We start from the raw sequence: 14737 nt of genomic DNA, 5'->3' as shown, positions 1-14737 counted from the left end.
AGCTGTCTCTCCCTCCAGTGACAAACTCAATGAGATGAGTTATCTAACCCATATGAGAGTCCTCGTTGGGTCTGGGTCTCTCTCTCTATCTCATCTGCAGGCCTGGTCAGAATTGCCCATAGCACTAATAGCAGGTTAGGAGATCTAACGTAGCAGGTTAGGATAATTAACGTAGCAGGTTAGGATAATTAACATAGCAGGTTAGGGGAATGAGGTTAAGGTTAGGAAAAGGGTTAGGGTTAGGCTTTGCTACAATGCTAGTCGACCCGTAGAATGAGAAAGTAGCTGGATCCAATAGAAAGAGAAGCAAGAGGGGGCTTGGTTTCCCTGGGCTGTTCTTCCCTGGAGTTTCTCTGGACGCGGGTCACAGGCAGACCCTTCTCGTTGGTTTAGCTCTCAGGTATTAGACTCAGGGGTGTTTGTGTGGGTCTTTCTGCAGTTTTTGAGCGTTTTTCTCTTGTAGCCGTTAGGTTGCTACAGTACTTTGGATCTTTTTTGTCAATTGTATGCAAAATGTGTAAATATATGTAATTATCAATTTTGCAGTAGGCCTACAACACTAAATAAAACCACTGTTTTGATCACGATACTCCGTCTGCTGTCCAACTGTGTGCCCCAAACCCAACTAACTAGGCTGCTGGGTCCCTTATTCTTAGCAGTTAGTTGAAATCAAGGCCACAGACAACTTTTTCCAATATTTAAGAAATAACATTTTATTTGTGATTTATAAACAAAACACAATACCAGATCCATCAAATAAGAAAAAAGAAAAATCACTATATCACCATTACACTGATGAGCAGGTGTGCAAAAAGGTTATTAACAGATCTGCACTGTCACAGTCGACTGCTTAGTGCCATCCAGGCACCAGATGACTGAGGAAACATTCACTACACACAAGCAGAGAGTACATCAAGTTTTGCATCTTTTTTTGGACAATTTTGTTTATAAGGTTTTCTTTCTCAACATTATAAAAAAAGATTATAAAGGGGGTTCGGGATATATATCGAAGGTGAATAAATGATTCAGTATTACGTTACAGTGTTTCTTTGATCATCAGTTAATAGCTTAACACAAGGTAAAGGACTGATTTTGTAATCCTCCAAAATCATAAGGGCATAAACAAAAAATAACATTTCATAGCATAACTACAGCATTACTTATATCTAGAAGGTTATTTTAATTGAACTTCAACAGGATAAAAAAAGTGATTCCTGTATGTTTGTCTAGGAATATATAGTATATGTGTATGTGTGTTTTCCAGAGTGAGTATGTATACATATTTCAGTAGAGACAATATTCATATCTCTGAGTTTGTGATAAATGGTTGAAGGAAATGAAAAACATATCTATCTATATAGATCTATATATAGTACCTCTTTCCACTGCGTTTAACATGCAAACAGCCACTTAGTGATCTGACAGCACTGATTCACACCTGAAGGGGGAGCATGTGTATAATATGGGGGGATTCAGTCCAATAGCAGCGCTAGCATCCCCCCTCTGTCCCCTCTGATAGGTCAGATATCAGCCACGAAGAGGAAACAGAGAGGTGAGTAGGAGATGTTGTGGAATTAGCCCCCACACACACTGAGTTCATCCTGGAGATGCTCTATTCTGGAGAAGACTCAATGCTGCTGATGCTTCCTTTTCATCACAATATGAGCAAAGAGTTTAACACAGCAACAAAGCTCTCTGGGGAATGTCTGTGGACTGGAGAGCCCATCACTACAAATCCACTTGTCTGTCCTTCCTTCTACTTCCTTCCATCCCTCTTTTTCTCTCCATCTGGACAGAAGGAAGCCAGTCCATATTTCTGCTATGCTCCTTATGTTTCCCCCACTACCCTGTATATAACTGGTGGAAGAGACGGCAACTTGTCCCCAAAACAGTGCTAGGAACCTTGATATTTCAGTACCAAGGCTCGGTTAAAGCTAACCAAAAATGTGTGTGTGTGTGTTTATTTGTGTGTGTGTGTTATACAGGATAATTATGTTGCTGTGTTTACAGAGGAACAAGTTATCAGAAGTTAAGAGTGTCTTTGAGAGAGGCCTCCTGAACATGGTGATCGGAGGACGGAGGAGTCGAGGGACAACAGAGGAGGCGTGCGAGCGAATCCTACAAGCACCAAAGCGGGCGAGGTAAGGGGGCGGGGCTTTAAGAACTATTGAACATTGACTATTGAACATTCACTGACAGAAGCGGGGGGGATCAGGCTTGAACAGAAATGAAACAACAAGCAAAGTTCCTGTCATATATTACACTCCATAGAAAAGAGCCCACTGTAATAGGCCTCAGTCTTTTGGCTGGGTTAGAGCTGTACACTATCAAGAGAGGTGTGTGTATGTCCGCCCTGACTGTCTAATGTGTGTGTGTGTGTTATAGTGGTTGTGTGCTGCACAGACTGTGGGTCCAAGGCCACACTGACCTATTTTGTGTTCTAGGTGAGAAGGCGGGGCCAGGTCTTTAGCCCCTGCCCTGTGCTGCCAACAGTGCCAACAGAGCCAGGCATGAAACACCCCATGGGCAGCCTAATCCAGAACACGGGCAGCCTAATCCAGCCTTCAATCCTGGCCAGCACTAATCTCAACCCATTCCAATCTCACACAGCTCACTGTACATATACACGTCAGGTGTCTTGTTTGCGCCACTTTATGTTTTACAATTTTTTGTAGAAAAAAAACCGACTCTTTCTTTCCCACAAGGCTTCCATCTTACTGTAGATGAGAGCCTCTGTGTCACTCTTTGTCAGATCGAACTCCTCCTCTCCCCCTCCAATCAGGAGAGCAGAGGAGACAGGCGGCGGAGTAAAGACAGAGATGCCAACAAGGGGCCAGAAGGGCCAGGGAGGAGCGTACCATTTCAAGCCAAGTTGGGGAGGCGGGCTGGCAGGACTGTAGCACCACCATTAATAGGGTATGTGAGGTTTCTCTCACATATGGCATTTTATATATGAAAAGTCTGGGCATCGGTAGTTGATTGCATAATCATCTTTATAGAAAGGTTATTCTAATCAAATAGATTTTTGTCTTTCAGCAAATGTCTGTCTAATGAGAGCCTATTAAATCTATTTAAAAAGCCTGTTTCATAGCCAGAGGTATGGAAGCCTCAGAGGGCCAACATGGCAGAGGCTACTTTTGGCTGCTTACATGTTTTATAGAGATAGGCCTCTGCTAATGGGGACTTGGCTGGGCAGACTTAACTATGCAAACACAAGACAGGGAGGCTCTCCTGCTTCTAAAATATACATTTGGCTTTTTGTCTTGCAGCTGTTATTTGGACTTTAGTTGGTAGCTCTGTTTTCATATCTCCCCTTCCTTCTCTACTCGTCCGCATCCTCCTTCCCCTTTTCTTTCTTGTCTTTCTTCTCCTTCTTCTTCTTTTTCTTCTTCTTGGCTTCCTCCTTCTTGCTGAAGGAAATGAAATCGCTCTTGTCGTCCTCTCCTCCCGGGCCCTGGCGGATTGAGATGATGGCGGGGGAGCCGGGGATGATGAAGGCTTCAGGGGGAATCTCTCCAGGCTTCAGGACCTGAGGGGGGCCGTAGCCCGGGCCAGGCCCGTAACGGAAGTGCCAGCTGTTACTGTCGATGCCAGCTCCAACCGGAGGGGACAGCTCACCCCCCTCACCATCTACAAGAGAGAAAGAGAAGAAACAGAGTGAGAGAGAAGAGCTATGTCTTATTCATTATCATCACCATCACCATCTTCATCATCATCATCATCATTATTATTCAACACCACAGTGAGATTCTGAACATACCAGCACATTCTACCACACATAAAGTGAGCCTTATTCAGTCTCCTATTTCTGGCTGAGGTAAAGTTTTACCACCTGTAATACAGCCAGTGGTGTAAAGTACGTAAGTAAAAATACTTTAAAGTACTACTTAAGTGATTTTTCGGGCATGTGTACTTTACTTTACTATTTCTATTTTTGATAACTTTTACTTCACTACATTTCTAAAGAAATATTGTACTTTTTACTCCATGCATTTTCCCTGACACCTGTTACATTTTGATATGCTTAGCAGGACAGGATAATGGTCAATTTCACACACTTATCAAGAGAACATCCCTGGTCATCCCTACTGCCTCTGATCTGGCGGACTCACTAAACACAAATGCTTCATTTGTAAATTATGTCTGAGTGTTGGAGATAGTCCCTGTCTATCTGTAAATTTAAAAAATAAGAAAATTGGGCCATCTGGTTTGCTTAATATAAGGAATTTGAATGTATTCATACTTCGACTTTTGATACTTAAGTATATTTTAGCAATTACATTTACTTTTGATACTTAAGTATATTTCAAACCAAATACTTTTAGATTTATACTCAAGTAGTATTTTACTGGGTGACTTTCACTTTTAATTGAGTCCTTTTCTAGTAAGGTATCTTTACTTTTACTCAAGTATGACAATTGGATACTTTTTCCACCACTGAATACATAAGCAAAATAATTAATTAGAGCCAGAGGCACACTGATAAACTGAAGAGGGGGAACGGTATTGCAGGGAGGATATCAGCCAGTGATGCTGCTTAGAACACAAGGGTAGACTAGAAAGACCTGACCTTTAATGGCAGAGCGGGACTGGGATGTTTAACACTGTGATGTGATGTGAATTAGCACATAAGGATGACAGGAACTGTGAAAACCCAGCACTAACCTAATCCCACTCTCACAAGGGCTCGACACAGCAGTGGAGAGAGAGAGAGATATCTCATACAATATGCAAGCATGAATGTGACAGAAAGAGAGAATCAGGGCGAGCAGAAGAGACAATGAAAGAGAAAGACCAAGAAAGCCTTGAGAGGCTGAACTGAAGTACTAAGAGAATGTGAGACCCAGTTCTCCTTCATATAGCATGCAGTATAATGGAAGATATGAAATAAATGTAATTATAACCAGCAGGCAAGAGACAGAGAGGCATACGAAGGGAGACAGCGATTGAGGAGAAGAACGATGCAGAAAAAGAAAGAGGGGAAATGAGAGGGCATTAGCAAGGGAAACAAAGAGTGATATTCTCTGGGCTCGGCAGACACAGTGCTCTCAGGCCCACACCAGCTTCTCTGGGCTCGGCAGACACAGTGCTCTCAGGCCCACACCAGCTTCTCTGGGCTCGGCAGACACAGTGCTCTCAGGCCCACACTAGCTTCTCTGGGCTCGGCAGGCACAGTGCTCTCAGGCCCACACCAGCTTCTCTGGGCACGGCAGGCACAGTGCTCTCAGGCCCACACCACACCAGCTTCTCTGGGCTTGGCAGAGCTGCACCATCGAGAGCATCCTGACTGGTTGCATCACCGCCTGGTATGGCAACTGCTCGGCCTCCGACCACAAGGCACTACAGAGGGTAGTGCGTACGGCCCAGTACATCACTGGGGCCAAGCTTCCTGCCATCCAGGACCTCTATACCAGGCGGTGTCAGAGGAAGGCCCTCAAAATTGTCAAAGACTCCAGCCACCCTAGTCATAGACTGTTCTCTCTGCTACCGCACGGCAAGTGGTACCAGAGCGCCAAGTCTAGGTCTAAAAGGCTTCTCAACAGCTTCTACCCCCAAGCCATAAGACTCCTGAACAGCTAATCATGGCTACCCGGACTATTTGCACTGCCCCCCCACCCCCACCCCATCTTTTAACGCTGCTGCTACTCTGTTAATGATTTATGCATAGTCACTTTAACTCTACCCACATGTACATATTACCTCAACTACCTCAACTAGCCGGGGCCCCCGCACATTGACTCTGCACCGGTACCCCCCTGTATATAGCCTCCCTACTGTTATTTTATTTAACTTCTGCTCTTTTTTTCTCAACACTTTTTTGTTGTTGTTGTTTTATTTACTTTTTTATAGAAACATAAATGCATTGTTGGTTAAGGGCTGTAAGTAAGCATTTCACGGTAATGTCTACATCTGTTGTATTCGGCGCATGTGTCAAATACAATTTGATTTGATTTGATTTGACACAGTGTTCTCAGGCCCACACCAGCTTCTCTGGGCTCGACAGACCCAGTTCTCTCAGGTCCACACCAGCTTCTCTGGGCTCGACAGACCCAGTTCTCTCAGGTCCACACCAGCTTCTCTGGGCTCGACAGACACAGTTCTCTCAGGCCCACACCAGCTTCTCTGGGCTCGACAGACCCAGTTCTCTCAGGCCCACACCAGCTTCTCTGGGCTCGGCAGACACAGTGCTCTCAGGCCCACACCAGCTTCTCTGGGCTCGACAGAAACAGTGCTCTCAGGCCCACACCAGCTTCTCTGGGCTCGACAGACACAGTGCTCTCAGGCCCACACCAGCTTATCTGGGCTCGACAGACACAGTGCTCTCAGGCCCACACCAGCTTCTCTGGGCTCGACAGACACAGTGCTCTCAGGCCCACACCAGCTTCTCTGAGCTCGACAGACACAGTTCTCTCAGGCCCACACCAGCTTCTCTGGGCTCGACAGACACAGTGCTCTCAGGCCCACACCAGTTTCTCTGGCCTCGACAGACACAGGCTCTCAGGCCCACACCAGCTTCTCTGGGCTCGGCAGACACATTGCTCTCAGGCCCACACCAGCTTCTCTGGGCTCTGCAGACACAGTGCTCTCAGGCCCACACCAGCTTCTCTGGGCTCGACAGACACAGTGCTCTCAGGCCCACACCAACTTCTCTGGGCTCGGCAGACACATTGCTCTCAGGCCCACACCAGCTTCTCTGGGCTCGACAGACACAGTGCTCTCAGGCACACACCAGCTTCTCTGGGCTCTGACCTACTTTCTGCCTGTGTTTTATTGAGATTAAACTAAGGCCCTGCAAAGAGATTATTTTTGTTTTTCATTTGTAGGTTAATTATGAAATGGCTGGAGTGCCTAATTGAATTAATGCATGGTCCCACAGGGACGGTGTATTCAAATATAGCCTACTATTCTATGTGTGTGTGTGTGTGTGTGTGTGTGTGTGTGCATGCCTGCAATGACTGTAGCAAACAATACAAGAGCTCTCAGAAATAAAGTAAAGCAAATACAATGAAACAAACACATAGACCCACTCTGACTCCCTCTTAAGTACATTAGGTTCTCTAGGGCTTGATGGAGCCAGTATGACTGAAAAGCTCAGATAATTGTGGCATGCAGCCATAACCTTTTCTTTACAGTAGAAACTACATTAAACCTCTGTTCCTGGTTAGTGTGGGGAAGCTGATCTGTTCAAGACACAGTTATTACAATACAACACTATTACCACACCTAAAGTACATAACCTCCCTCAAGCCCACTGTGCTTGTGTTAATGGAGGGTAGCCTATACTGATCAACAACATTTTGAGTGCATTGATTATTTCTCAAAGCAGGTCAGTTGAACTTGCCATTGGTTTGCAGAGGTCCACATGTGTGAAAGTGAAGTGTGTGTCGATATAATAATCTAATGTGTTTATCTAATGTGCACCTATTGAAAGAAACCCATAAAACAGTTCTATACCTGTACTTCCTCTTCTCTCTCTGTTTTTATCTCCCCCTATCTCTCTTCATCTCTTCTGCGTGTCTACATGAGAGAGTTGTATCAATTTGCAGAATGTTAAGTCTTTTGTAAGTCTAATTCTCGGCGGGAGCTATGGAGGAGCAGGCGTGACATGCTCTGCATACACAGTGCCTTTGTTTCTCCAGTAATATGAAGGCTTATTTGGAGCTCTGCTCTACCCTGACCATCATATTAAAATGAACATGCTGTGGCTGCTGGTATGCAGGTTACTATAGCTCTCGGTAAGGAGGTTACCATGGTACCCAGCTGTCTGGGGTGGTTCTAGCCTCATTTCAGCACCCAGTGTCCTACTTTCAAGTCCATTATTCCTGGTCTAATCTGGGTTACTCCTCAACCCATTCTTCTTCTTTCTGGCCTACACAAACACGCAACCCAATTTAAAGATCATGCGTTAGATTAAGGTTTCTGAATACGAGTCTTCCATTCAGGTTTTGAATGGTTGTTGTGGAAACTGCTTTCACCCACTCCCTGTTGATGGAGGCTGGTGCTGCTGCAGCAATATCTCAGTTAGACAGCGTTGCCTAGAAACAAGTCACATAGCGTTCCCTAGCAACAACAGTACTGCAGGGCCCTGACAATCCTAAACCACCATACCTCTCTTTCCTTTACCATCCTTCTCATCTGTGTCTCTCTTTTGTCCTCTCCCAAATTACTCAGAATTCCACTAGCACTCTAAAAGAGATGACTGTCTTGCCATGCCTTATTCAACACCCTCTCTATCTAGCTCTGTGTCTGGTCTGACCTCTTCCCCTCTCTCTGCTGGTAACTCAAATTAATCACATTGAGGAAGTATACTCTCTATTTGAGGTGCAATATTTCTACAATGCATAATGTGCATTCTTTCCTTTACACTTCCAACCCTACTTGATACAACATTTGGAAACAAAGCCAATCCTGCTATATGACATCATATATATACTGTATAAGCCATAAGGCTTTGCTTACTTACCCTATTATGAAAACTGTCTCACCCTGCAGCATACTAGGCTGCAGCACTAGTAGCCTGCAGTACACTCTGCATGTCCTCTACCTCCACAGAGTATTGGATTTTCTGCAAGACCACATAGTGGAAGTTTTCCATAAGCTCAAAGAAATTGGAGTCAGGAAGAAAAAAAATCAATACCTTGATACACTCTCTCCCTCTCCCAACACAATTTCAGCATTTGCACACACACACACACACACACACACACACACACTTCAGTCCATCACAGTGATGATACCTCAATCACCCACCTTAGGGCCCTATACCTGTGCTCTAACTCCTGTCACTGGACAGTAAATCGATGAGTCCTCAGCCTGGGCTGGCAGACATTAGATAGGAGGCAGGCAGCTGACAGGAACACCAAACCACTGCCCAGGCATTCTGACAACCCCTCAGAACACAACCACAGGAGCTTACCAGTCAAATGTGATCAAGTCAACCCTCTCTGTCTCTCTCACTCGCTGTCTAGTTTTCCCTCTCCCTCTCCTCACTACCAGTCAGATTCCTGAAATAGTCTTCAAAGGCGATTGTTTTCGCTCCGTTTTATCTAAGATACTGTGTACAGTTGAAGTCGGAAGTTTACATACACTTAGGTTGGAGTCATTAAAACTCGTTTTTCAACCACTCCACAAATTTCTTGGTAACAAACTATAGTTATGGCAAGTCGGTTAGGACATCTACTTTGTGCATACACAAGTAATTTTTCCAACAATTGTTTACAGACAGATTATTTCACTTATAATTCACTGTATCACAATTCCAGTGGGTCAGAGGTTTACATACACTAAGTTGACTGTGCCTATAAACAGCTTGGAAAATTCCAGAAAATGATGTCATGGCTTTAGAAGCTTCTGATAGGCTAATTGACATAATTTTAGTCAATTGGAGGTGTACCTGTGGATGTATTTCAAGGCCTACCTTCAAACTCAGTGCCTCTTTGCTTGACATCATGGGAAAATCAAAAGAAATCAGCCAAGACCTCAGAAATAAAATGGTAGACCTCCACAAGTCTGGTTCATCCTTGGGAGCAATTTCCAAACGCCTGAAGGTACCACTTTCATCTGTACAAACAACAGTACGCAAGTATAAACACCATGGGACCACGCAGCCGTCATACCGCTCAGGAAGGAGACGCGTTCTGTCTCCTATAGATGAACGTACTTTGGTGCGAAAAGTGCAAATCAATCCCAGAACAACAGCAAAGGACCTTGTGAAGATGCTGGAGGAAACATGTACAAAAGTATCTATATCCACAGTAAAACGAGTCCTATATCGACATAACCTGAAAGGCCGCTCAGCAAGGAAGAAGCCACTGCTCCAAAACCACCAAAAAAAATCAGACTACGGTTTGCAACTGCACATGGGGACAAAGATCATACTTTTTGGAGAAATGTCCTCTGGTCTGATGAAACAAAAATAGAACTGCTTGGCCATAATGACCATCATTATGTTTGGAGGAAAAAGGGGAACGCTTGCAAGCCGAAGAACACCATCCCAAACGTGAAGCACGGGGGTGGCAGCATCATGCTATGGGGGTGCTTTGCTGCAGGAGGGACTGGTGCGCTTCACAAAATAGATGGCATCATGAGGAAGGAAAATGATGTGGATATATTGAAGCAACATCTCAAGACATCAGTCAGGAAGTTAAAGCTTGTTCGCAAATGGGTCTTCCAAATGGACAATGACCCCAAGCATACTTCCAAAGTTGTGGCAAAATGGCTTAAGGACAACAAAGTCAAGGTATTGGAGTAGCCATCACAAAGCCCTGACCTCAATCCTATAGAAAATGTGTGGGCAGAACTGAAAGAGTGTGTGCGAGCAAGGAGGCCTACAAACCTGATTCAGTTACACCAGCTCTGTCAGGAGGAATGGGCCAAAATTCACCCTACTTATTGTGTGGAAGCTTGTGGAAGGCTACCCGAAACGTTTGACCCAAGTTAAACAATTTAAAGGCAATGCTACCAAATACTAACTGAGTGTATGTAAACTTCTGACCCACTGGGAATGTGATGAAAGAAATAAAAGCTTAAATAAATCATTCTCTCTACTATTATTCTGACATTTCACATTCTTAAAATAAAGTGATGATCCTAACTGACCTAAGACAGGGAATTTTTACTAGGATTAAATGTCAGGAATTGTGAAAAACTGAGTTTAAATGTATTTGGCTAAGGTGTATGTAAACTTCCGACCTCAACTGTATATGGACAAATGAATGCCTTGCTAGATGCAATTATTACCCTTTTTCACTTATTTTGTCAGTGGTAAATGGTTTCAAATGTACCACTCCCAACAGCACCCCATCACAACCATTAAGTCGGGCATGGTGCAGTATCACACTTCACTTCACCTATCAAAGTCTGTCCCAATTTCCCCTACCTGACCAACAGACAGATATAAGCCCACATTTGCTTGTCTTGTGACAGCTTCTCATTGGCTCTTTTATTTTGGCAGACTGTGTCGCTGTCTGTCATTGGCCTTCCTCTAGTCTTTCCAGCATGCTCCTTCTGAAGTCTCAGTGCTAATGCTTAGCATTCATCTGGCAGGGATTCCAAAAGGTCACCTGTGTTTCCCATCGGACTTCCTTATTCCTATTTATCTGCTGTCATTTCACATCACTATGTCTGCAGAGTGCCTCCATTACAGGAGCTGGCAGCAGAGAAACACTGTGTACTTTTGACCCCCACCCACCCAGCCCAAAACAGCCCAACCCAGCCCAGCCCAGCCCAGCCATCTCACCTGCAGCACTGGACACTGTGGGCCAGTTCTGGACCAGCATCCCCTGGGCTCCCTGCATCACTGACGACTCCTCCATATGGACCGAGCTGGAACACAAAACACACATTCACATATGCTCATTAGATACATACATATTATCCCCTGTCGTATCAACATAATATGTGCACATTAATGAGCTGAAAGTAAAGTACAGCTTTGATAATAGCATATGAAACGCAGCCAGATGTGTGTACTGGCCTACCAGGTTGTTTAGAATTACATTTACATTTACATTTTAGTCATTTAGCAGACGCTCTTATCCAGAGCGACTTACAGTTAGTGAGTGCATACATTTTTTTCTGGTCCCCCGTGGGAAACGAACCCACAACCCTGGCGTTGCAAACGCCATGCTCTACCAACTGAGCTACACGGGTCATGTCAGCAATATCTTTTCACCACACATATTCAACCAGTTTACTTTGCGATTCAAATAAGAGCATGATGTATCATAGCACAGTATACAGGATAGTACATGGTGACATAGTTTATAGATGCAATACCTCAAACATTCTGATTGATGGCATCACAATAGGCTACCAACTCAGTCCTTGGTCAGTTTTCCCACCTGATGTCATAACTCAGGCCTGAACATTCTGATTAATGACATCACAATAGGTTACCAACTTAGTCCTTTGTCATAGTTTTCCCGCATGATGTCATAATTCAGGACTGAATATTCCAATTAATGACATCACAAATAGCTGCCAGTTAAGTTTGTATTCAAATATTTTTCCGGGTGATGTCATAATTGGAGTCCAGGTCACAATTTATATCATGACCACCATTCTCTGAGTATCTATCACCTAAAGGCTATGAATTTTTTTTTTGTTGCATTTAACCCTCAAGCTACCAACATATTTTACATACATCGATTACCAACTGGGGTCATTTTGACCCCAAGAAGAAACTACAATCATAGCGAAATTTCAACTGTCTTTTCAAAACATCATTAGACATGTGATTAATGTTATAAAAAATAAATAAAGACCAAAACAGACTTATTTTAGCAAAATTATCGTTAATTTGCATATTCTGTTAAACAAAAATATGCATTTTTCCTTTATATAATGTGCAGTTTTAAAGTACAATCCACATTAGTACTAAAAAGCTAATTTACCATCATTTGATTCTAGCATCATTTAGTTTTCAGAATGTTTTAATAAATATTAATTTTGTCATATTTATGTGGTAAAAACGACTTCCATTTAAATATATTTCATTTTATTGACAAAAAGGGATTCAATTCACTTCAAAAAGTAATCCTTTGAGACATTGACAAACAAATATTATTTATGTACTTATCCCACAGCCAGCATAAGCATCGCTGTTGGTGAAACAATGGGAGTGGTAGGGGCTATGGCAGCATGCTTCAAAAAGCATGCCCACATATTCTAAGTCACTTCAAACCAAATTATATAGCACCCAGATCATAACAAGTTTTTTCATCTTTATTTTAACAGGGAAAACCTGGATCTCTTTTACGGCTGTGCCCTGTGTAAACATGTTGACATGTACAGTTTTAGACATACAGACAAGAACATTTCAAACATACAAAACAAAAACACAATACAACAGAAACAATCACAGACAACATCATATTGATCCTCCATAACATTTTTTAAATGGGCAAGGGACACCAGAGTGTCTAACTTAAGTTGGATCTGCAGTTTGTTCCATAAATAAGGTGCAAAGGAACTGAAGGCAGTCCTACCCAACTCTGTGGAGACCACAGGAGTCTCTAATGTAATCCACATCTGTGATCTGGTTTTAAAATTAGTATATCTGGTGGAAATTAATTATGATATATATGGAGGTCGTTTTAAAAGAAGTGCTTTATAAATAAACAAGAGAGCATGTTGCTCTCGCCTCACAGATAGAGAGGCCCAACCCACATGTTGATATAGGAAACAGTGATGAGTTTTGTAACTATCACCCGTGATAAATATAGAATATATAGAATATTGGAGGATATGTTTGGAATTCTGGTATTTATATCACATTTTCAGTAGAATAAACCATTTTCAGAGAATAATTTAGGTTTTCTACACAGTTATACGATGTGGTATTGAAAAGTACAATCTTAGGCAAGTAAATGGGGAGCTAGCTACAGTAGATCTCTGCAGGTGATCTGTCTATCTGGTCAAAATGACTGATACAGGTCCCCCTCCACCCTCTGATGATGCGTACAACTTCATATTATGTCTCCAGAGAAACCGAGATTAAAATAAAGATCCTATTTATCAAATTACTATAGGGGGAAATTAGGTGTTTATGGCTAGGGTCAAAATGACCCCAAAGGACTAGTTTTCTTTTAGTTTTTGTCCATATTGATACAGAAACACTAAACAATGATTTAGATTTGTTAAGAACAAGTTGATTGATAAAGTCTAGCCTATGCGGAGTGGCCAGAAAACGCTAACATCTGTTTTTCAGGGATACAGTATTTTCAACCTAACTTCCAATTCCCCTGAAACACGGAAGTGGGAACTCAGCTCAGGCATCTTTCTACACCTGCTACGTTAGGTTAGACAAAGTCATGAACATTTTGAAGAATTGAATAAACTACCTTTGGGCTATGATAAACATTATGCCTCTGGGGTCAAAATGACCCCAGTCGGTAGCTTAAGGGTTACATTTTAAGAGCTGAAATACATGTGAAGGAAGTGACTCCCATAGTCCAGACATCAGGAAGTGACTCCCATAGTCCAGACATCAGGAAATGACTCCCATAGTCCAGACATCAGGAAGTGACTCCCATAGTCCAGACATCAGGAAGTGACTCCCATAGTCCAGACATCAGGAAGTGACTCCCATAGTCCAGACATCAGGAAGTGACTCCCATAGTCCAGACATCAGGAAGTGACTCCCATAGTCCAGACATCAGGAAGTGACTCCCATAGTCCAGACATCAGGAAATGACTCCCATAGTCCAGACATCAGGAAGTGACTCCCATAGTCCAGACATCAGGAAGTGACTCCCATAGTCCAGACATCAGGAAGTGACTCCCATAGTCCAGACATCTGTTAAAAATACTCTCCACAGATCAGAAGGGAAACGGAAACAGACGATACACTTTCAATATCAAAATAACTATTCAAATCAGACTCCCACTCACATACACACTTCCTCCTCCAATGCTCTTATTATCCCTCCAAGGTTGACACCATGTTTTTAATCAGTCTTTTTTAGGTAAACCCGGCAGCATTTCATTTGGTGGATGTTTCCAGTGTGCCAGTCTAATCGTTGTTTGATGTGTATCTGAGAACTTGTGTGTGTGTGTGTGCCTGTGTGTCTGTTAAGGTGTGTGCAAATATCTGTGCACACTGATGTGTCTCTGGTCTGTGTAAGTTGACACTCTGGCTTGCCTTGGGTTATTATGGTCTGTTTTGTATCACTTCATCTCCCATCAGATGTGTTGACTGAGAGGCAGAGCGACAGAAGAAACATCTCATAAACAT

The 14737-nt window shown here is 43.1% G+C and overlaps 1 protein-coding gene across 2 annotated transcripts in view; it reads right to left on the bottom strand.

Moving 5' to 3' along the window:
• Positions 1-697: 697 nt before the first annotated feature.
• Positions 698-14737, bottom strand: part of LOC311136010 (protocadherin alpha-C2-like) — a gene marked incomplete at its 5' end in the record, with an annotated part of 51576 nt that continues 37536 nt past the window's right edge. For both annotated transcript variants that reach the window (XM_084170070.1, XM_084170069.1), the window contains 2 exons: positions 698-3630; positions 11240-11325. In XM_084170070.1, coding sequence (XP_084026196.1) covers positions 3323-3630; positions 11240-11325 — 394 coding nt within the window. In that variant the 3' untranslated portion in view covers positions 698-3322. The remainder of the gene's footprint in view (positions 3631-11239; positions 11326-14737) is intronic.

Source organism: Coregonus lavaretus (assembly GCF_964263955.1).
Source record: "Coregonus lavaretus genome assembly, chromosome: 10".
In the NCBI taxonomy this organism is placed as follows: domain Eukaryota; kingdom Metazoa; phylum Chordata; class Actinopteri; order Salmoniformes; family Salmonidae; genus Coregonus; species Coregonus lavaretus.
Note: the sequence above shows the minus strand (reverse complement) of the source record. Positions and strands in the feature narration are given on the sequence as shown.